This window comes from Aplosporella prunicola (genome assembly GCF_010093885.1).
Source record: "Aplosporella prunicola CBS 121167 unplaced genomic scaffold K452scaffold_13, whole genome shotgun sequence".
In the NCBI taxonomy this organism is placed as follows: domain Eukaryota; kingdom Fungi; phylum Ascomycota; class Dothideomycetes; order Botryosphaeriales; family Aplosporellaceae; genus Aplosporella; species Aplosporella prunicola.
Window position 1 is genome coordinate 930,495 of NW_022983541.1, and position 20,334 is coordinate 950,828.

The following is a 20,334-nucleotide window of genomic DNA, read 5'->3' on the forward strand; positions in this document are numbered from 1 at the left end:
TTGCGCCAACCCGATTCCGACTTTAATGCCCTCGATTTGCCCACCTTCAATCTCCCGTGAAGCGCTCTGGGGGGTTGCAGTTGGCCACGATTGATCCGATCAACTCATCCCTGACCGGCCATCGCATATCTCACTGCAAGCCAACATAACAGTGCATGAAAGTAAATGGGTTTATTCATGTGCTATGTACGCAATCGTCGAAAGCAAGCCACTAAGTACGTCTGCCCTCGTGATGATCATAGACTCCTCTGCCCTTACGCCGCCGCCGCCGCCGCCGCCGTCGTCATCTTACATGGGGAAGCTGTTTGCGTTCGCCACTGTTTGCACCAAGAACGATTAGAACCGTACGAATTCAAAAATTCAGAACTCACTGCTGTTAGGAAAGAGAAGGTTCCAAAAGGGGCGGGACATACGATCGACAAGCCCGCTCCACCGACTCTTCTTGGGCTTCCTCTCCTTCTTCTTCGCCTCGTCATCGTCCGAGTCGCTGCTCGAACTGCTGTCGCTGTCGCTGTCGCTGCTGCTCTCCTCATCGGCTGCGGTGCCCTTCGCTTTCGGCATCGGCCCCGTGTATACGGGCTTGGGAATCTCAGCAGGAGGCAGGCTCTTCAAGTAGCTTAAACTGTGCAAGCCGGAGCGGTTGGCTGCACGCGGCGTTGACGCGCCCGACGTGACGCGCGAGAGCGGACGAGGTGTCGTAGACGGAGGTCGTGGCGCCATCGTGGTGACCGGCTTGGGCGTGTTTGATGCTCGCGTGGCTGGGACGGGTGTGCGTGACATTGCGCGCGGAGTGGCAGCTTGTGGAGGGACGGAGGCGGGCAGGCGTTTCGAGGCCGAGGCTGAGGCCGCCTTGTCGGATGTGCTGTTGCTCGTCGTAGTCGTTGGCGTATTCGATGTGGCACTTCGCGAGGCGCTACGCGAGCCTTTCATCGCGCTGCGCAATGGCTTCCTGGTGATGGGGGCGGGAGAAGGAGAAGGCGGAAGCGGTGATGGCGAAGACCCGTCGTTGTCAGACTCTTCCGACTCGATATCTGAGCCCGACGGCGAGCCCGAGACCTGCGCTCGTTCTCTGGCGGTGGTGCTTATGGCGGGTGGCGATGACGCCGGCGGCGAGCCACCAGCTGAGGCAGCTTCGGAACCGGAGTGACTTGAGGGCGACGATGACGAAACGTAACGCGCTGCCGTCTTTTGGCTGTCGGCCGGGCTATCATCCAACTTCTCCCCGAGCTCTTCAGACGGCAGCGTCGGCCCGCCTCTTTCGTAGGGCACAGGACTCGATCCAGGAAACTCGGCGCGATCTTCATTCGTGGGCTCCACTGGATCTGGGTGCCGCTCGTCAGGCTGCTCAGCTGCCTCGTCGAGGTCGAGCTTGTCAAAACTCCATGATGCTGAAGGTCGAACGGGGTGCTCCGTGGGAGGTAGCTTCTGCGATTGCGACGAATCTCCTCGTAGCCCTTCGACTCGGAGTCCGCTGGTCGGCGGTAGCGCCTCCCTTGACTTCTTCGCGCTCTTCAAGATACTGCTACGCGGACTTTCCGTCCCATGGTTGGGCTCACGCGGCTGGGCGTATCTGTTGGATATGTCCAGTTCTTCATTGAAAGAGACCGAACGCCGCAGAGGCACGTTCTTGTCAGGAAGAGAAGATTGCGAAGCCGCAGGGGCTGGCGGCGCTGCCTGTACTGGCGTGCCGTCTTTCGTAGCCTTCGAAGACCGGGTCGATCGGTGCTCGGTAGGCCCCTCGTTCGCGGCTGCGGCATTTCTAGGCCTTAGATTCGAAGCTGGGCCAGCCGGCTCATCTTCATTGTCAGACGGAACAGCGAACGGATCTTCGGCCACTTTGTGCTTGGTCGGAGAGCGGCCGTAAGTTTTAAGGTTGTTGGCCTTCTGTCGAGGAAAAGGAAGCTTTGACTGTCGGGGAACTTTTGCGGTCTGGTCTTGGGACGTCGTTGGCGCCGACTCCTGCGAAGAGCGCGGTGGAGCGGAGAGCGACTTCTCGAGTGCCTCTCGGGTCCTGCGCAATCCTGCTAGTTCTTTTTTTCTCAATTTCAGCTCATCTCTTTTCTCCTGGGCTTCCTGCGCCTCCTCTTGCCGGCATTCTTTCCCGATCCTTTTCTCTGCGTCCTTATACTTCTTGGCCTTGATCTGGCGTTGGATACAGGCTTCCTGTTTCTTCTTGGCCGCCGCCTTTTCGGCTTCCTTTGCCCTGTGTTTCTCATTCAACCTTTCCAGCTCTGCCGCAGCCTCCAACGACATCTTCCTCTTTCTTGTCGAGCCCTCCGTCGTGGGCGACGGCGCGGTCGAGTCCTGGAGATATTTGATCCTCGCGTATCGCTTCCTGACCCCTTCTCTTCCGCGACTTGGGAGCCACTTGTTGCCAATCTCCTCGTAGCTCAGACCAGCCGCACGAGCGGTGAGCAGTATATCATCCTCCTTTGCTGTCCAACTACCAGATGTGTCACGGAACGGCTTGTCTCCTGCCAGGTCCTTTAACTTCGCCAGAGCTGTCGCGCGGATTTCTTCTGCCCCAGATTGCGTGCCGGAGGAAGTTGGCGCATTCATAGAGCGGGAAGGTGTGGCGGAGTCGGGTCGTCCTTGGGCTGCGGGAGGTGTATCACCCTTGTCATGTATGCGGTCTTTGAGCATCCGGAGCCGCCGTTGGCTGGTCATTGGCGTCTCTGAAGGATCGGGGTCGAGCGAATGCGTGCTGTGCCGAGGATGTTCGCGCTGCAGGCTCCCGCGAGGCCTCTGGGCGCTCGGCGGCGTTGACGATAACGGCGAAGAGGGCGGTCTCGTGCGTTCAACGCCAAGCTCGCTGACGGATGGGGATTCTGCGATAGGGGAGAGCTGACCGTTCGGAAGCTCCGGCGCCGACTCTTGGGATTGGGGGTCGACTCGTCGGTCGCGCAAGCTGGAAGCGGGCAAGCCCGGCAGGCGGAAGCCACCGTCGGTAGGCACGTCCATGAGTGAACGCTCGTCTCCACCTGGCGACTCGCTCTTAGCCACGGTATTTAGACGGTCTTCGGAGTGAGGTGCGGTCTCACGCTGGGAATCCTCCACCACGACGAGGTCGCTGTCGCTCTCGTTTGACCGGACGGGGCGGTCTGGCTGCATGTCTTCGACGGCGCAACCATAAAGGTCGCGTTCGACGCGGCGGCGCTTGTTGGCCTCAACGACGGCGGGAGGGAGGGCGCGCTTGAGGGCATTGGGAGGGCGTAGGCCGGATCCGAGGGCTACGGATATGTCGCGGTCGAGGGGTGCTTGGACGACATGGATCATGCGCTTCTGCTGGTCGGGCTCATCCTCGAAGAAGAGGTCGACGACATCCTCGAGGGCGATGTCGCAGCCGTATATGTCCTGCAGCTTCTTGATGATAAAATCCCTGCGACAACGTCAGCAAGCGTGCTTTGACTGCGCCGTGCGGGGCGCACTGCGTGGGGTCATACCGTGCTTCGAGGGGATACGCGTTTTTGAAGCGCGTCTCGATCAACGGCCAGATGTCGCCGAATGACGACCCCGGCTTCACGAGCAGATTGAACTGCTTGGCCCCACCGGAGCCGGCCGCCCCCGAAGCCCCAGGAAGCGGAAGCACCTTCACGAGCAGGCGCATGGCGTGGGCAGAAGAAGTGCTTCGTCAGGTCGCGTTGTTGTTGGCGTGTTAAGTATATGGCTGGTAAGATACCCGCCGGTAAGATGCTTGAAGTGCTAGGATAGGTACAGATGCGGCGGCTTTATATCCATAGGTGCCGCGACCTACGCCGGTTCGCTCCTGCCACAGCTGTCTCCTTCGAGAAGCTGCAGGTGCGACGCGGCGAAAAGAACCTAGGCGATCGCGCCAAGAGATCCCGCGCCCTGACTCGCTCCCGCGTCGCGCCGTCGATCCGCATGACTCGCCGCGCGTCACTAGTAGTATATCCGACGCGCGCCCGTTGTCTCTACCTACAAATACGTGTACCGCGCAACCAAAAAAAAAGGTCCTTCCCTAGGTCTTGCCCTCCGCCCCTCTTCATGCCCTCGGCCCGCAAACGCAAGGTGCTCGTTCTCTCTCGCCTGCTCAATTCTCCTTCGCGCTGACCGTCGCCAGGCTGCTTCTCCGCCGTCGCCGTCCGCCGGCCCGGGCCCGCTCACAACCCGCCCGCGCCTCGGCCCCATTGCACCGCCTCCAAGACCCGCCTACGCCCCGAACGACGAGCCATTCAACCCGAGGAACACCGGCCAGCCACACCTGGCCCTCACTCTCTTGGCTCACGACAGCCCTCGTGACTCCCTGATCCGCACCGCAGTCCAAGATCTCGTCAACAACCACATCAGCAGCCGCGATCTTACCGCCCAGAACGTCCTGGCCAGATTGGCTAGAGCCGATACTGACGACAGCCAGCGCGATGAAATAGAGGCCCTGGTCAATCAAGAGCTAACGCACAAGTTGCTCTGGGTGCTCGCCGAACGCCTCAACCGCGCCCCGGACCTCGCCGACGCGCTCGGGTCCTTGGCCGCCGCGGCTCAGTCACTCTACGGCTACGATGTGCAAGGCGGCTGCACCGTCGAAGACAACAATGGCGTGCGGTGGGTGGCCGGGCAAGCGAGCCACGAGGAGAGCGCCGAATCCGCCGATGAAAGCAGTTCAGAAAGCTCTACCGAGAGTTCCGCTGAGCGATCTAGCGAGAGTCCGACCGGCACGGGACCGGTAGCGGGTGGGACTCTCGAGCCGAGGCCTTCGACTGGCTCGGTCGAAGTAAAGGAAGAAGATACAAGCACGCCGGGTAGCTTGGCTTCCAGTGTCTCTCGTGCATGCGAGCACAGCTCGAGCGCCTCGGCGGGCCCGTCAGTGCCGTGGGCTCCGGTGGTTGATGCCGCGGTCAGTCGTCTCCATCCCGGTGCGATGACATCTTCGTAAAGCAGCTAACACCAGAGAAGCAACTACGCGCCGCTAGGAGCCCCGCAGTGATGCTCCTTTGCGGCCGCGAAAATTGGACAAAGGAGACTAGCGATGTCTGTAGTGCTCAGGCAGTCCGTTCATTGGTGGATCGTGCCCGACGTAACGTGAGAGCTTTATCCCCGCACCATGCGAGACTCGCTAACGGCCCGATGCAGCCTCAGTTCGGAGAGAGTGTTCTACGCGGAAAGCAGCTGACAGAAACAAACATGCACAGAAGCATTTTCAAAAGGGCAGTACCGGCGAATCGATTGTCCGCTGAACGCGTATTGCAAAACGTGGTTTCCCGCAACGTGCAGGCCTTCCCGGAGTTAAAGGGTCAGTATTTCGTGTTCAAAAACATTTGCGATGTAAGTAAGCAAAAGGTACCCTGCGAAGAGCAGGTACTAAACCAAACAACAGCACAGGAACCCCGCCATGGGCCATCTAGTACCGCCTAGGCTCAGAGCGTTTTGGGGTGAGCTGGACATGGACAAGCAGTCTGCGATCGCGGACGCCATCGTGGAGCAGCTTCGCGAGCTCGAGAACATTAAGGTCAGTCTCCCGTCGCACCGTGACGGTATGCGGACTGACGGCGCCACACAGCCTTTAGAAAAGCCTCGCGGCAGGGGCTACGGTATGGTAGAGAGCGACAGTGAGCTAAGGTCGGCCCTGTTCTCGTTCATGAAGACGAAGGACGGTCGGGCTGAGGTGCTCAAGCAAGCTCTGAACAGAATGGAAGGGCATGTGGCGCCGCTAGTGTTTGCGAACCAGGAGCGCTTCCCGGAATTGAAGAAGACAGAGGCGGTCAAGGACTGGGAGAAGAAGACGGGGCTGCGATGGAAAGGAGGGCGGGGGCGGAGGCGGAGGTGAGAGCGGACGCCGGAGGTGAGGGGCGGCGGCCACGTGGGCGACGCGAGGGGGACGCGCCGCGCCCCGACGCACCGACGCGCCGCGCACGCTAAGCGGGCACAGACCGGGGCGAAATTCGTCATGTTGGATAGCTGCTTCAACTCTTAGCCATTGCTTGTCTCGCTCCTCTTGTCTCGGCCCCTCCCCCCCGCCTAAACCATGCTCCGCGACGCCGAGCTCGACTCGCTCGACGCGCAGGTGCGCCAGTTCCGCGTCTTGAGCGGCCGCCAGCACGACGCCCTGCTCGACGTCGTCCGCCAGTACGAGCGCCTGCTCGACGACTACCGCAGCCTGCGCAGCGACTATGAGGAGGAGAAGGAGAACCGCGAGAAGTACAAGCGCCAAGCCCGCGGCCTCGTCGACCGCAATCCCTTCGTCCTGCTGCTTGTTGACGGCGACGGCTACCTCTTCGACGACCAGCTGATCAAGGCGGGCGCCGAGGGCGGGGCCCGGGCTGCCGAGCTGCTGGCTGCTGCCGTGCGTGAGCGCGTCCTGGAGCTTAGCCGTGACGGCGAGCATTGGCGCGTCGTCGTGCGCGTGTGCTGCAACCTCGCCGCCGTCTCGCGCGTCTATGGCAGGGCCGGTCTGGTCGGCGGCGAAGCCCGTGCCATTGCTCCCTTCACCGCCGCCTTCAGTGGCGCCAAAGACTTGTTCGAAGTCGTCGATTGCGGTGACAAGAAGCTAGCCGTCAGCACCAAAGTCGAGGGTGCGTCCATGCCTGTCCATGCCTGCATCGCTTGGCCTGCCCCGCCCCGCCCCGCTCCGCTCCGTTGCTGACTATGGATCTTTCCTCGCAGAGACGTTCCGTTTGTTCTCCGAGAGCAACCAGTGCAAGCACATTTTCTTTGCCGGCTGTCACAACACCCGCTACCTTGACCTCCTCGCGTCTTACGCCGGCCGTACCGAACGCTTCACTCTCGTCAAGGCTGCCGACCACCAACACGAGTTCCAGCGCCTGAGTCTGCCAAGCCAAATCTTTCCCTCTGTCTTCCGTGTAAAGCCCTTGGACAGCTCGACCGCGAACGCACCCAACACAAAGGTCAAGGGCGCCAGTGAGACGTCGAGCCCTGCCCCGTCTGTCAACGGCCAAACCAAGAAGCCCTGCAAGTTCTTCATCCAGAAGGTGAGTGTATGCGGCCAGGCTCGCGCAGCCCCCGACTGATTTTTGTAGGGTTGGTGCAAGTTTGGAAAGGGATGTTCCCTTCTCCACGAAAGGCCAGCCGAGGCCGCCGGGGACCTGAAGACCAAAGCGGGCGACGTCCAGTCCGGGTCTAAAGACTTGACCGTCAACTGGAGAGCGCAAGAGCCCACTGCCAACGCCTTCTCCGACGACTGGGGTAGTGCGCCGGTGAAGAACAAACAGCCAAGCTTTGCCGATGACTGGGGCAACGCCCCGCCCAAGGGCCGACAGCCAAGCTTCGCCGATGATTGGGGTAATGCGCCGGCCAAAGCTCAGCCGCCAAGTTTCGCCGATGATTGGGGGAACGCTCCTGTCAAGGCTCAGTCGCCAAGCTTCGCCGACGATTGGGGCAAGGGAACTGCCGCCCCGAAACGTAATGGGAGCGAGAGCAAGAGGAGCCAAGCGCCAGCAGCGAAACCAGTCTTCGCTGACGATTGGGGGACCGAGGCGAAGCCGCCTGACGGGCCCCTCTTTGCCGACGACTGGGGCACCTCGCAGCCTATGTCTCGGTCGACGTCGACGTTGAATTCGCGAGCGGCCAAGCCCGTTTCTCAGCCGCCGCAGCAGGCGCCACCGAAATCGCAGCCCATGGGCCTCCTCAAGAGCCGACGGGGCTCGGTCGACGCGACTGATTCGACAAAGGCTGAGCCGGAGCCGCCAGCCCGGTCGTCCAAGCAAGAACGCAAGTTTAGTAACGCCTTCACTACTGCCGCCGACCTTCCTCGTCCCTCGGCCGAGACCGAGGGCCTAATCCCGCTGAACAAGTACGGAGACCGGCTGGACTACTACCTTCCGCGTCCCAAGGCAGAAGAATATGCCGAGTACAACAGCATGGTCAAAGAGCCTGGTCGTAAGCCTTGCAACGACTACCAACTCAAGGGACACTGCAATGCGTTGACCGCGGGGCGTGAGTGCGAGTTCAACCATGATCCTCTTCCGACCGAGCTTTTCCATGTCCTGAAGGTCATCGTCCAAGGCTACCCGTGCTCCAAGCGAGCTACCTGCCGTCGTGCCGATTGCTATAACGGCCACGTATGCCAGCGCCCGGGATGCAGAGGCGGAAAACCTTGCAAATTTTGTTTCCAGGCGCATAATTTGGATCCTAAGGTGGCCGAATGGGTGCCTGCCATAGACATGGACGACCAAAGCAGCGTTGCTAGTGTCAATATGGCGCCGGACGTGAAGCCTGAATTCAACCCCAACGTCAGCGATTTCAACCCCCTGACTGCTCTAACATCTGAGTGGACGCCGACCCCCGTTGAGAGCGCCGCCGAATGGATGCCGGCAGCCCCATTGTTGGCTGAGTCGACGGATGAAGCGCCTGCCCTTTCTGTGGGTTCCCTCGAGGCTGCCGAATTCACTCCCTCCCTTCCTGTTGTTCCTCCTGAGTCTGCCGAATTCGAGCCCTCTCTTCCTGTGCTTTCCCCAGAACCGGCAAAATTTACTCCCGCCGCCCTGCCGTTCAGCGAAAACGGTACCGCAGCATGGGCGCCGAGCGCCGCAGCTTCGGAGTGGATGCCGGCAGAGCCCGCAGGCGGGGACTGGAATCCTGCGGCTGCGGAGTGGAAGCCCAGTGCGAACCCACTTGCAGATGACAAGAGCGACGTTTCAGAAGACGGCGAGGTGCCCGACGATGAGATCTTTGGCGACAATGCCACGCGGGCCGAGAACGGCAATGCGACCCTTGCGTCTTAAGCGCCGTAAGGTTTGCACCATAAAGGCGCGTTCGGCGTTGCATGTTGTGTTGATTTCGCCGGCAACCTTCAGCACTCGCCGCCAATGGGGAAGCTCTACCGCTTTACAATGCTGTTGCCCAATCAAGCTTACCAAAAGTTCCATTTCTTTTCTGCCTTCTTGTTTTGTTTTGCTTCTGACCAAGTCATATCAGCCCTAATCGGCCAAAACCAGACCCCCTCTCCACCACCATGACAACAAAATTCAATGCTACGGAGACCGCCACCGCTGGCAAACTGACGCCAAGGGACATGTAAGGCCCCGTCCCTTCAACGCATGTGGTACCCGAATCAGTCGCGTGTGTCCTTGACCAAATGTTGGTGACGATCCATGTGGCTGCAGTGCCGCTGAGTGCCATTTGTACATTATACAAAAACTGGATCGCGAGGCCTTTTATTCGCAGGATTCACGTTCACAAGACTTCACCAAAAAACAAAAAACAGAACACTTTGTGGGCCCATGGAGCTCCATTCGCCACTTTCAAACTTCTGTACGGTCAATGAACCACTATAAAAGCCCTCTGAGGGAGGCTGGGCCTTTCAAACGGTAGTAGAGAGATTCTTATTTATTCCATCATATTACATGGCACGCGTTAGGTGTTGAAGGGCACGCTGGCGAGTGGCGGAAGCGAATCAAAAAGCCGAGATTGAAACGGAAAGGGGAAAAAAGAAAAAGAAAAAAGCAAGGCATTATGCCATGTCGTCGGAGTTGGTGGGTTCGTGCTTAATTATAAGAAAGACCAAACTCGTGTAGAAAAGTAAACTTTCGGTATCGGTCAAGCCTCTTTGTCGCAGAATTCATACCGGCCCCTTCGTGCTATCGAGTGACGGGACTCGCCGTGTTTGAGCCAGGCTTGGAAAGTGAGAAGGAGCGCCGACACCTTCGATGGTTGTAGCGGGTCAAGTGCGTGTTGTGGTGGTTGACGCGGTGCAGCTTGGTTATGGGGCACCACTCTGAAGAGATCAACTAAGCATTTGAGTCTAGATTAAATGGAGAAACAAAAGCATTCACACTTAGGTCGCGTTTGCCTCGCTGACCCCCGTGTCGTGTATGAACGTCGGCGACCAATACTCTGTCTCCTCGGTCTGCTTGTCCACCCACACGAGCGAATCTGCCATGAGGTCATCCAGGATTGTCAGTGCCCTTGCCCGTTCCCAGTTAAGGTTTATCTGCAGCATGGACACAGTAACATATCCAAGGACTTGTATAGCTTCAAGAACTGATGACTGGTCGGTGTTGAGTTCTTTGGGGATGGACCTGATCATCTGGTTGTGGCCCAATTTTATGATAGTGAAGCCAGAGCCTAACGGCTCCAAGGACTTGACTGCGCGCAATACGTCGTCACTAACAGGCGATAAGCAACCGGTGAGAAAACAATGGTACTAAATGGGACAGCATACTCGGAGACCTCCATGCCACCGCCGATGCTCTTTCCCTTCTGCACCCTCTGCTGAACCTCATGCAGGGCAATCATGCCTCCGTTCTCAGCCCTCGTGTCGCGGCATACCTCGACAACCCTGACAGCCAACTCGAAATAGAAGTCGTTCACGCTGCCGCCTAGCATCTGCGCCCAGAAACTGCCTCCGCCCTCGGCCTTCGCGCCAGCTTTCCGGTTAGAGGAGGCTAGCGGGTCGACGCCGATGGCATTGCACATGCGAGCGAACTCGGCGCGGAACGTGGGGTTCGAGCGAATGTCCTTGGCATGGGTGATACTGAACTGGTGCAGTAGAGACTGGAAGACGGAAAGCTGCGTCTGGAGGGATTGCAGATGCTGCGAGCGGAGAGCGGTGCCGTGAGAAGCATATTGAGCGCTGGTTATGCTGTGTCGGTCAAAGGCGGAGAGACCAACCCCGCGACGCCCCGAAGACATGACGCGGGCTGAGTGGTGGTTTGTCTACAATACACGAGATGGAAAGAAAATAGCAAGCAGCGGGTCTCAGGCGATGCAAGTGATGCGGGCAAGCAAGTAGAGTGTTGGTTGTTGAGAGGTGCAGGTTGCTTGACTGAGGCAGCAGGAGCGGCGAGCGTCATCGGCGCCGACGCTAGATACCTACCCGAAGAGCACCATAAAGGACTGCTTCAACATCATATGTGCCATGGCCGCTGTATTTGCTCCCTCCTGGTCCCCTGACTCGATCGATGTTCGTGTCGCTCAGCTACTTCACCTGGCCCGGCTGAATCGCGTCAACGAACCGCATCGTCCACAATGATTTCGGCATGCAAAACTGATTAATTGTTGCAGCTAACTGCGTTCGCCTGCCAACACGAACGCACGTGACTATGCACGTGTCACCCTCACTTGTTCGATTACAACACTCCCCCACGAAGCCCGGAGAATAGTTTCCTAGTTCCATAGCTATGCGAGTTTAAAGAGACGTCCGGTAGTTGGTAAACGAGACGACCACTCCAGGTTAGCATGATGGGCTCAGTTCCGCACAACGAATCCAGACCGACTGCGAACCGCAGGTTAATCATATCTCTTCTTTTACTGCGTCGGGTTAGTGTTTCGGCTCCGTACTCCATACAGTATCCTGAGTCAGCCGATCCCTGCGCGCTGATTCCCACTGATCATCCCGCGCACCCGCCGCTTTCGCACTTCTTGCCGGAAACTCGTCCGCCTCTCCAAATCGCGACAACGCGCACCATGGCTCGTAAGTAATCCGTCCTCGAGGCTCTGTGCAGTAGCCTCTCCGGCACGCAGTGTGCGGTTCGCTATGCGCATGCGCCCAGGAATGCGCATCCAACCACTCACTGCTCAGAGGCTGCTGTCCGTGTTGACCAGTTGCTGATTCACCTTGTAGCAACGGCTCTTGACCACGATGATGACCCCGTCACGGCCGAGTACGACGTGTACATTACACCCGAGCTGCAAGAGCAAATCTTCCTCCTGCAATACCCGAACCGCGGCCGGGACCAACCCTACAACGACCGCAACAACTCCAGACCGGTAGAAATGCGCATGAAGCCCGAGGCCGGGTTTATCGAGGTCGACGTGCCTATGAACGTCCACGCCAACTACGACAAGCGCAAGGGAGTCATGTGGGGCGAAGCGATGCGCAAATCGCAAGAAAACGGGGAGAGCGCATTCGGGCTGGCGGCGGGCTTCAGCGGCCTATCACGGACCGCGGTCCCTACGAAAACCGCGCCCCAAGGCCGCGCCGACATCCAGAACCAAGAGCTCGAAGAAGACACGGTGGAGCAGCTGCTCACCAAATTCGAAGACGCCAACGACAAAGGCCATGTCATGAACAAGCAGACGCTGGGCGGTCAGATCCTTAAAGACGAGACGGGCAAGCCCATCTATATGCTCGGCGCCTTCCGCGGTAAGGAGCTGCACCTAACCAAGATCTCGGGCATTGTGCAGATGCGCCCGCAGTTCCACCACCTCGACGCCGTGCGCGACCTGGAGAACGCGAGCCGTAGGCGTGAGCGCGAGGCCAATGAGCCGCCGCGTGTAGGCGAGCCGCGCGCCGTGCAGATGACGATCAAGAACGACTACGGCGACGCGGCGGACGCGGCGCAGTCGAAGGAGTTCCTGTTCCGGGCGCAGGAGGAGAAGTGGACGAAACTGCGGTATTACGACGAAGATGTATGTGCTTGTCACCCCTCTCTATTTTCTCTCTCACCTTTCTCCTTCTAACCTCCCCGCTTTCACCGCAGACGGACGAAGCATTCGCGACCTACCACGAGAAACTCTTCGTCGAGGATCCCGAGGCCGCGCCGCGCCTCCGCTCCAGCTTGTCCAACGAGGCGTACCTGGACGCCATCAGCGCGGAGCGTTCGGATCCCAGCGGTCGGTCAAAGAAGAAGCCGCTCACGAAGCGGCAGATGCAGCGGATTGAGGACTCGGAGGAGAGCGAGAGCGAAGGGGAAGGGGAGGGCGTTGATGGCGGGAATGGTCCATGAGGCGTAAGTCTATGTGCGGGTGGGTGGATTTGTGATTCTTCCTTTTCCTTCTGAGGCCTACCTGGCTAGCTTGCTGGCTGGCTGGCTGGCTGGTTTGCATAGCGAGGGCGTTGTTGGGTATTCTTCTTCTTCATCTTCGTCTTCCTTGACGAATGAAAGAGGGTTGTTTGTTTGGGTTGTTTGAGACGTCTGGTGTGTGCACGCGCGCGAGCGCTGTAAGTACGTACGAGGTGGGTTGTAAGACAAGGCAGGGGTAGTCGTGCTGTGTGGATTTCCCATGAAGGCATGCGCTTGCACATGGCTTGTAGAGCGGGTGTTAGGAACAAAAGCGTCGAAGCATACTGAGCAGCAGAAGTCGACGCGCGACAGCAGTGAATGCCATTTAAAGACCACCCGATCTCTCTTAAATCTTTCATGCTTTTCTCCCAGTATAGCCACCATCGCCACCACCAAGAAACCTATGATATCAAACACAGAAAACCCATCTAAACGCAAGCCAAACCCCCATTTTGTTTTCTTCTACCCCTATTCCCTTGCACCAACACCCTCTCCCCGATTAACCTGGACCCTCTTATCCTCGCCCGCACTGACAACCCCGACGTCGGCATCCCACACAACCCCAAACACCTTGACGCCCTCGCCACCAACCCTGCGCTCCGAATCCGCGCCATCGCCCACGCTCTCCCGCGTGATCCTGTACACGGGGTCGCCGACCTGGCCCTTGCCGTCCTCCGACGGCCGCACGCTCCGCACATCCCACAGCCGCACCGTGCCGTCATGGCTTCCGCTCGCAAGCCCAAACGCGCTATCGGGCGCTGCGCTCAGCGCGACCACGGCGTTGCTGTGCCCGCGCAGCGTCAGCGCCGCCACGGTGCGCGCGTCCACCCGCGGATCCACCAAAGTAATGTGCCGGGCGCTCGTGCCCGTCGCGAGCAGGTTGACGTCGCGCATCGCGGCCAGCGAGAGCAGCGGCTGCGCCAGCGTGCGCGTATCCACGCAGGTTCCGGTCGGAAGATCCCACGTCCGCAGCGAGTGGTCCCACGACGCCGAGTGCGCCACCGTCGCGTCGCCAGGCTTGAACACGACGCTCGACACGGGCGCGCTATGCCCGTGCAGCAGCTGTAGCGCGCCCCGCTGCGCGGCCGGCTTGCCGCTGGCTTGGCCCTTCGGTCCTAGCTTCCGCCGCTTGTTGGCCTGCGCCGAGGCAGTCGGGAGGAGGTTGGCTGGGGCGGCGGGAGCGTTTGTGGCGCTCGTGCTCCAGACGCCAACGGTGTTGTCTGCAGAGGCGGAGAGGATGCGGGAAGAGGGCGCATGCACGGCGAGGGCGTCGACGCTGGCCTTGTGGCCGTAGAGTTCCAGCGTGGGCGTCAGGGAAGCCTTGTTCGCGCCGTCCGTCGTCTCGTTGTAGTTCCACACGCGCAGGGACCGGTCGGCGGCGCCCGACACCAGCGTCGTCGCGTTGACGAACTTGGCCGACGTGACGTACGACGTGTGGCCGCCGACAGCCGGGGACGTAGCTATCACGTCGGAGGTGGCTGGGTCCCAGATGCGCAGCAGCCCGTCGTAGCAGGCCGACAGTATCCTCTCTTGCCCCTCGGCGACGGCGCCAGAGGCCCAGCGGCCGGCAGGGGAATTCCGCGACAAGACATCGACATCGGCGACCCAGTCGTCATGCTCAAACGAGGCGACGTGGAGCGGAGGTATCAGGGCGCGGACGTACTCGACGGCGAGGGTGGTTTCGGCGGAGATGCCGTTGTCGGTGAGGAAGTCGTCTATCGAGGAGCGCAGGAACTGGCCGTTGATGAGGAACTCGAAGGGGATGGGGCGGTCGTTGTCGAGCAGGTCGTTGACGAGGGTCGACAGGGCATAGCGGCGGAGGTTGGTAGAGACGAGAATGGGGCCCGGGTCCTGGGCAATGGCGACGTCGGGCTGACGGGTGGTGAGCTGGACGCGCACCTGCTGCGACTGCGACTGCTGGTCGGCCATGGCTGCTGCTGCTGCTGCTGACGGGGGTTGCTCTTTCCTCTTTCCTTTTCGGAAATTCTAAAATTTCCCAGAGAGCTGTCCGCATGCGGCTTAGCGTCGGAGCTGGCTGGTCGCAATCGCCGACCCAGACCGAGGCAGGTGCAGGGGCCCCACAGCCTCGCGACCCCGCCGGCCGTTGCCTTGGTGGTGCCTGCCTAGACCTACGAGCAGCTGCTGCTAGCTAGTCAAGCAGTAAAGCGCGACTTTACTTCCTACCTATTTGATCGCTCGCTTTCCCTCGCCCCTCCCTCTTCTCAAAAGGCCTGCCTTCCTGCCCACCCGCGCACGACCTCCGGCCTCCGACCAACCTCCCCCAGACGCCGCCGCCGCCATGTCGCCCGCCCTCGAACTGGCCGACTACCGCTTCCCCACCCAGCGCCTGAGGAAGGTGCTCAGCGACAGCGCCAGGACCCCCCTCGTCTTGGTCGCCTGCGGCTCCTTCAGCCCCATCACCTACCTGCACCTGCGCATCTTCGAAATGGCCCGCGACTGGGCGCGCTACAACACGGACTTCGAGGTTGTCGGTATGGCGCCTGCCCTACGATCGTGCCGTGGACCACTGCTAACTCGACGCCCGCCCAGGTGGTTTCCTTTCGCCCGGTACGCGACCACGGCGAGATTTGGTTTGGAGAGCATCGTGCTAACTGTCCAGAAAAACAGTCGGCGACGCTTACAAGGTACGTGCGAAGGCCTTGCATGCTTGGCCTGGCTTCACAGCATGAGGCTGTTGCCATGCGATTCTGCATGCGCGGGGCGGGGTAGCCCGCACTCTGCGGGGCCCCTCAAATTTTCCAAAAGCCCGCTCTGAATACGTGGCCGGCCGAGCACGCAGTGTTTGTATTTCGATCAGCGACGCTGACCCACCCCTAGAAAGCCGGGCTCGCTTCTGCCAACCACCGTGTGCGAATGTGCGAGCTCGCCGTCGACGACTCGCCTTGGATCGTCGTCGACAAATGGGGTAAGGCGCGACCCTTGGCGCGAGCGTGCCCAATCGGAAAGGCTGACCGCCGTGACTAGAGCCGCTGCATAAGGAGTACCAGCCCACGGCCCGTGTGCTGGACCACTTCGACCATGAGCTGAACGAGGTCCTTGGCGGCATCGAGGATTGCACGGGCCAGAAGAAGAAGATCAGAGTTGCGCTCCTCGCTGGAGGTAGGTTGGAACAGACTTCCGTTCCTACGTAGTGAGCGATAGCTAACGGGTTGTCTAGCCGATTTGATCCAGGTACGTCAAGTCATGTCTTCCATGTGCGGGCCAAACTAACGATGAGCTTGTTTTCAAAAGACCATGTCTACTCCGAGTAAGCGCTGCCCTATCCCCGGAGAATCATTCATGGACCTCGTCTAATCCGTCTATAGATCTGTGGGCACCCAAGGACCTCGACCACATTCTAGGGGACTACGGCGCATTTATTGTCGAGCGCGAAGGTAGTTGTGCCATATCTGACGTGCGACTTCGGCTGACCGGATCCAGGCACCGATATCGACGACGCCCTTGCCAGTCTCCAACAATGGCGGGATAACATCTACGTCATCCACCAGCTTGTGAAGAACGACGTTTCCAGCACGAGGATAAGACTGTTCCTGAAGCGGGACATGTCGATTCGTTACTTAGTGCCAGAGCCTATTATTAAGTAGATCTAACCTGGGTCGAGGTAGAGGGAAAGCAGAACACTTTGCTGACGTCAATCACCAGGTACATCGAGGCAAACGCACTTTACAATGATGATGCAGCTTCGGTTGCAGGCAAGGACCAGCCCGAGAACAAGGGGAAGACTGTCGCCGAGGCCTCTGGCTCTACGACGGTCTAAATTGATTCTAGGCGGCATGATGTGTTTCGGCCTACTGGGGGCGGTCGACTTTTTGATTTTACGTTTTACGATCGGATACCAAGCAATCGAGGCTGGATAGGTACTGTATGGCGTTGGGTCAAATTTAGATATCAGACAGACAGCCGTCAGCGGCGCCACATGGGCGGCTTTTGTCTTTTTGTGCATAGAGTAGCAAGAATTGCAACATCTGTCACCGAGCAGCCAGCAGACTCAGCAGCCATCGAAAGCGGAAATGTAAGAGCTTATAAAGGCTGTGGCTGGTGATGATGTCGCGGATCAGGCGGTGGGAGGAGGCAGAACGTCACCCCGCCGTCGCTGCCGCACTCGGAGCTTGACTCACACCAGATTCATCAACATTTTCTTCTGCTCGTACTTCTCACACCACACCACTTCCAATCATCTCCGCGCATCCATCCACGCAAAATGTCGCACCCTACCATCCTCCTCCGCGCCGAGACCAAGCCATTGGAGCACCGCTCCTTTGCGCCCTCGACCATCGCCGCCCTGGTCAAGGACGGCTACCCCGTCGAGGTCGAGCGCTCCTCCACCAAGCCCGAATTCCGCCGCATCTTCGAGGACAGCGAGTACGAAGCGGCGGGCGCGACGCTGGTGCCCGAAGGCACGTGGAAGAGCGTGGGCGCGCAGCAGAAGATGATCCTGGGTCTGAAGGAGATCCCCGAGGAGGACTTCCCGCTCGTCAACGACCACATTGCCTTCTCGCACTGCTACAAGAACCAGGGTGGCTGGCAGCAGGTCCTGGGCCGCTTCCCGCGTGGCGGCTCCACCCTCTATGACCTTGAGTTCCTGGTCGACGAGCAGGGCCGTCGCGTCAGCGCGTTTGGGTACCACGCCGGCTTCGCCGGCGCAGCATTGGCTGTCAAGACTTGGGCGTGGCAGCTCGCGCACCCCGGTGAGCAGCTTCCCGGCGTCGAGAACTTCACGAACGGCCGCGGCTACTACATGAACGAGGACGAGCTCGTCAAGCAGATCCAGGAAGACGTCGCTGCCGGTGAGAAGATTGCTGGCCGCAAGCCCTCCGCTCTCATCATGGGTGCGCTCGGCCGCTGCGGCCGTGGTGCCTGCGATCTCTTCGTCAAGGCTGGCCTGCCCGAGAGCAACCTCGTCCGCTGGGACATCAACGAGACGAAGGAGAAGCAGGGCCCCTACAAGGAGATTGTCGAGAGCGACATCTTCCTCAACGCCATCTACCTCTCCGACCCCATTCCTCCCTTCGTCAACAACGACACCCTCTCCGCCACCGGCCGCAAGCTCTCCGTCATTTGCGACGTATCGTGCGACACGACGAACCCGCACAACCCCATCCCCGTCTACAGCATCAACACGACTTTCGACAAGCCCACCGTCCCGGTCGAGATCAAGAACGATGCCAACAACGTCCCCATCTCGGTCATCTCGTAAGTCGTGCCCTGGTGTTTTTCCTGCACCTCTTCCCCCGAGCAGCTTAAAGCTAACCACTCCACCGCAGCATCGACCATCTCCCCTCGCTGCTCCCCCGTGAAGCCTCGGAAGCCTTCAGCGAGGGCCTCCTCCCCAGCCTCTTGGACCTCAAGCACAAGGACTCGGCCCGCGTGTGGACCGACGCCAAGAAGCTCTTCCACGAGAAGGTGGCGACGCTGCCGGCCGAGCTGCAGAAGAAGGAGGTCTAAACAACCTGCGCCTGCGTAACTCCTTGGACGGGGCGGCCTGAGCGGGCTGGCTGACTTTGCTGATTTAGGCATACTTGAACAAGCGAAAAGATGCTCGGTTGTAGTAGATTTGCATTAGGGCTGGTGTTTTTGGCTTATGAACGAGGATGATGCATGAGGGAGGTGAAAACGAAAAAGACGAGGGGGAGCGGGCGGGAAGCGGCTCTCTCAATCAATGAATTAATTGTTTGGATCGGATAGATTCGCCTGCTCCACGCGATGCCCATCGCACGTAAAAGTATATGACTTGGTCCTTCCGGGCATGGTGTTTGCGAATGAATCATAGGTGACTAGGTTGTTTGTTTTGTTTTTAGAAGCGGAGCGGGGCGGGCGCACTTGGCGAGCGGAGCGGAGTTAGCCATGATCTCCGGCGCTAAGTCTTAGCGTCAACTGGAGCCGACGCGGGCTGGCAGGCGGCCGCGCCCGCGGTCAACGTTAAGCATCGCCGAGCTGCACCACCAACCCGCTCCATCCCAGCCCTGTTCACCATGGCAAGCAAAATCCCGCCCGGGCTCAGGCCCGCCGACATCTCGCGCTTTGCCGTTCGCGCTGCCCAGCTCGAGAAGGTGAAGCCCGTCATATCGTACTGGTGTAAGTCCGCTCCCGTCTCGGGAGCTCGACGGGCAGCTAATGTGCTCTGCAGGTGAATACTACATGGTCAACCAGATTATTGCCAAAGGCCTCCACACCACCGATGAAGATTGCATGGGCTACACGACGACTCTGATGGACAAGCTCGAGCAGACCAAGACGCAGCACTCGGATAATGACGCCATACTCGACGACGTCGCGGCGCGCGCGTACGTCGAGCAGTTCGCGCTGGAAACATTTCAGAGGGCAGACAATGCTGTACGGGCAAACAAGGTTTCGGCGTAAGCAGGACTCCGTCACTGCTTCTTGCCTAGGATACTGACACCAGTCAAGTCAAACGGCCGATACCTTTCGCGCTGCAGCTACGTTTCTCGACCTTTCCAACGTATGGGGGAAGCCAGAGCCTGAGATTGCAGCCAAGTCTAAATATGCCAAATACCATGCTCTACGTATCGCGAAGGCCCTGAAGGCGGGCGAGGACCCCAATGCTTCGAACCCAGCCCCAGAGCCCGAGCCCGAAGAGTCTGCCCCAGCGCTAGACCCCACAGACCCCGAAGTCCAGCGGATCAATGGTGCAGCTTCAATGCAGCCCACAGTTGAAGATGCGCCTCCATCTTTCCTGCCTTCTCCGACCTTCGATCAACCAAGTGTTCCCGCAGCCATATCCCCTGCTGACGCACCCCCAATTGCTCCCCCTCGGCCTGACCACAGCGATGTTTCCCCGTTAGATGCACCTGGCTCTCGAACAAATTCCGTGGGCGGCGGGTACTTTCCTTCAGTTCCCACTTTCACCGCGGAAAATTCAGTTCCAACCTTCACATCTGAGAATCCCATCCCAAGCCTGCCGACCGCTGCACCGGATGCACCAATGGCGGATTCACCCTCTGGTCCCGAGGACTACTACCAAACACGTGCACCACCTTCAGTTCCTCCAGTGAACAACATCCCTGCGCCATCACCACCAACAAATACCTACGCTGGAGTCGATACGACTATGAGTGGAACTGGCGGGGGTGGATCCACAGGGTACAGATATGACGATGACGCGATCATGAATGCGCAGAAGCACGCAAAGTGGGCTATCTCTGCACTCAACTTTGAGGATGTTCCGACGGCGGTCAAGGAGCTGAGGGTCGCGCTCCAGGCTCTCGGCGCAAACTGAAGAACAACCGATGGAGTTTCGAGAAATGTGTCAGATGTTTGGCCATGGGGAGCGTGATGGAATGAACGGTGAATCGCAAGAACGTGGCTGCCTTTGCGATTTGATGAACGATTTGATTTTTCTGCTCTTGCGGGACACTTGTATCCTCGTGTGTTTCTGTTTCAAAATGTCGTAGAACTTTCGTGCTACGTATATCTATACCCATATCCATTGCCTGGTCCCGCTCCCCAGTCTGTTCGCTCTGTCTTTTGTTTCGTTTGTTGTTGCGGCTCCAAGTCCGATGGCGATTGTCAGAAAAGTCCCTGCCGAGGTTAGGGTAGAGAGTCCAGCACTTAGCGGTTGCGTGGAGTTCCTTGCCATAGTTGGTGCAGGTGTCGA

General features: G+C 59.3%; 9 protein-coding genes across 9 annotated transcripts; 6 read left to right on the forward strand and 3 right to left on the reverse strand.

The window, feature by feature from the left end:
- Nucleotides 1-166: 166 nt before the first annotated feature.
- Nucleotides 167-1,095, reverse strand: K452DRAFT_287872 (uncharacterized protein). Its single transcript, XM_033540551.1, has 2 exons — nt 414-1,095; nt 167-317 (listed from the first exon to the last, which is right to left on the reverse strand). The coding sequence occupies exons 1-2, from the start codon at nt 928-930 to the stop codon at nt 289-291; spliced, it is 546 nt and encodes a 181-aa protein (XP_033397617.1). The 5' UTR covers nt 931-1,095; the 3' UTR covers nt 167-288.
- Nucleotides 1,096-3,960: 2,865 nt separating this feature from the next.
- K452DRAFT_318830 (uncharacterized protein) lies at nt 3,961-5,917 on the forward strand. Its single transcript, XM_033544189.1, has 6 exons — nt 3,961-4,029; nt 4,082-4,852; nt 4,912-5,037; nt 5,089-5,280; nt 5,333-5,464; nt 5,516-5,917. Exons 1-6 carry the CDS (start codon nt 4,006-4,008, stop codon nt 5,780-5,782), a joined length of 1,512 nt encoding a protein of 503 aa, XP_033397618.1. The 5' UTR covers nt 3,961-4,005; the 3' UTR covers nt 5,783-5,917.
- A 28-nt stretch (nt 5,918-5,945) lies between these two features.
- Nucleotides 5,946-8,788, forward strand: K452DRAFT_35282 (uncharacterized protein). The gene is made up of 3 exons (XM_033545793.1): nt 5,946-6,527; nt 6,619-6,944; nt 6,993-8,788. Exons 1-3 carry the CDS (start codon nt 5,981-5,983, stop codon nt 8,694-8,696), a joined length of 2,577 nt encoding a protein of 858 aa, XP_033397619.1. The 5' UTR covers nt 5,946-5,980; the 3' UTR covers nt 8,697-8,788.
- A 960-nt stretch (nt 8,789-9,748) lies between these two features.
- Nucleotides 9,749-10,605, reverse strand: K452DRAFT_298561 (uncharacterized protein; the record flags this gene model as incomplete). Its single annotated transcript, XM_033542131.1, has 2 exons — nt 9,749-10,079; nt 10,136-10,605. The coding sequence occupies 2 exons, from the start codon at nt 10,603-10,605 to the stop codon at nt 9,749-9,751; spliced, it is 801 nt and encodes a 266-aa protein (XP_033397620.1).
- Nucleotides 10,606-11,379: 774 nt separating this feature from the next.
- On the forward strand, nt 11,380-12,641 carry K452DRAFT_326929 (uncharacterized protein; the record flags this gene model as incomplete). Its single annotated transcript, XM_033544879.1, has 3 exons — nt 11,380-11,386; nt 11,537-12,324; nt 12,396-12,641. 3 exons carry the CDS (start codon nt 11,380-11,382, stop codon nt 12,639-12,641), a joined length of 1,041 nt encoding a protein of 346 aa, XP_033397621.1.
- Nucleotides 12,642-13,166: 525 nt separating this feature from the next.
- K452DRAFT_326930 (uncharacterized protein) lies at nt 13,167-14,627 on the reverse strand (the record flags this gene model as incomplete). Its single annotated transcript, XM_033544880.1, has 1 exon — nt 13,167-14,627. One exon carries the CDS (start codon nt 14,625-14,627, stop codon nt 13,167-13,169), a length of 1,461 nt encoding a protein of 486 aa, XP_033397622.1.
- A 198-nt stretch (nt 14,628-14,825) lies between these two features.
- Nucleotides 14,826-16,714, forward strand: K452DRAFT_250872 (uncharacterized protein). Its single transcript, XM_033538192.1, has 10 exons — nt 14,826-15,190; nt 15,249-15,266; nt 15,327-15,343; nt 15,537-15,624; nt 15,684-15,818; nt 15,877-15,890; nt 15,951-15,966; nt 16,025-16,093; nt 16,140-16,299; nt 16,362-16,714. Exons 1-10 carry the CDS (start codon nt 14,998-15,000, stop codon nt 16,474-16,476), a joined length of 825 nt encoding a protein of 274 aa, XP_033397623.1. The 5' UTR covers nt 14,826-14,997; the 3' UTR covers nt 16,477-16,714.
- A 135-nt stretch (nt 16,715-16,849) lies between these two features.
- Nucleotides 16,850-18,464, forward strand: K452DRAFT_318835 (uncharacterized protein). The gene is made up of 2 exons (XM_033544190.1): nt 16,850-17,912; nt 17,984-18,464. Exons 1-2 carry the CDS (start codon nt 16,921-16,923, stop codon nt 18,162-18,164), a joined length of 1,173 nt encoding a protein of 390 aa, XP_033397624.1. The 5' UTR covers nt 16,850-16,920; the 3' UTR covers nt 18,165-18,464.
- Nucleotides 18,465-18,691: 227 nt separating this feature from the next.
- Nucleotides 18,692-19,956, forward strand: K452DRAFT_228315 (uncharacterized protein; the record flags this gene model as incomplete). Its single annotated transcript, XM_033536953.1, has 3 exons — nt 18,692-18,794; nt 18,847-19,075; nt 19,128-19,956. 3 exons carry the CDS (start codon nt 18,692-18,694, stop codon nt 19,954-19,956), a joined length of 1,161 nt encoding a protein of 386 aa, XP_033397625.1.
- Nucleotides 19,957-20,334: the final 378 nt, after the last annotated feature.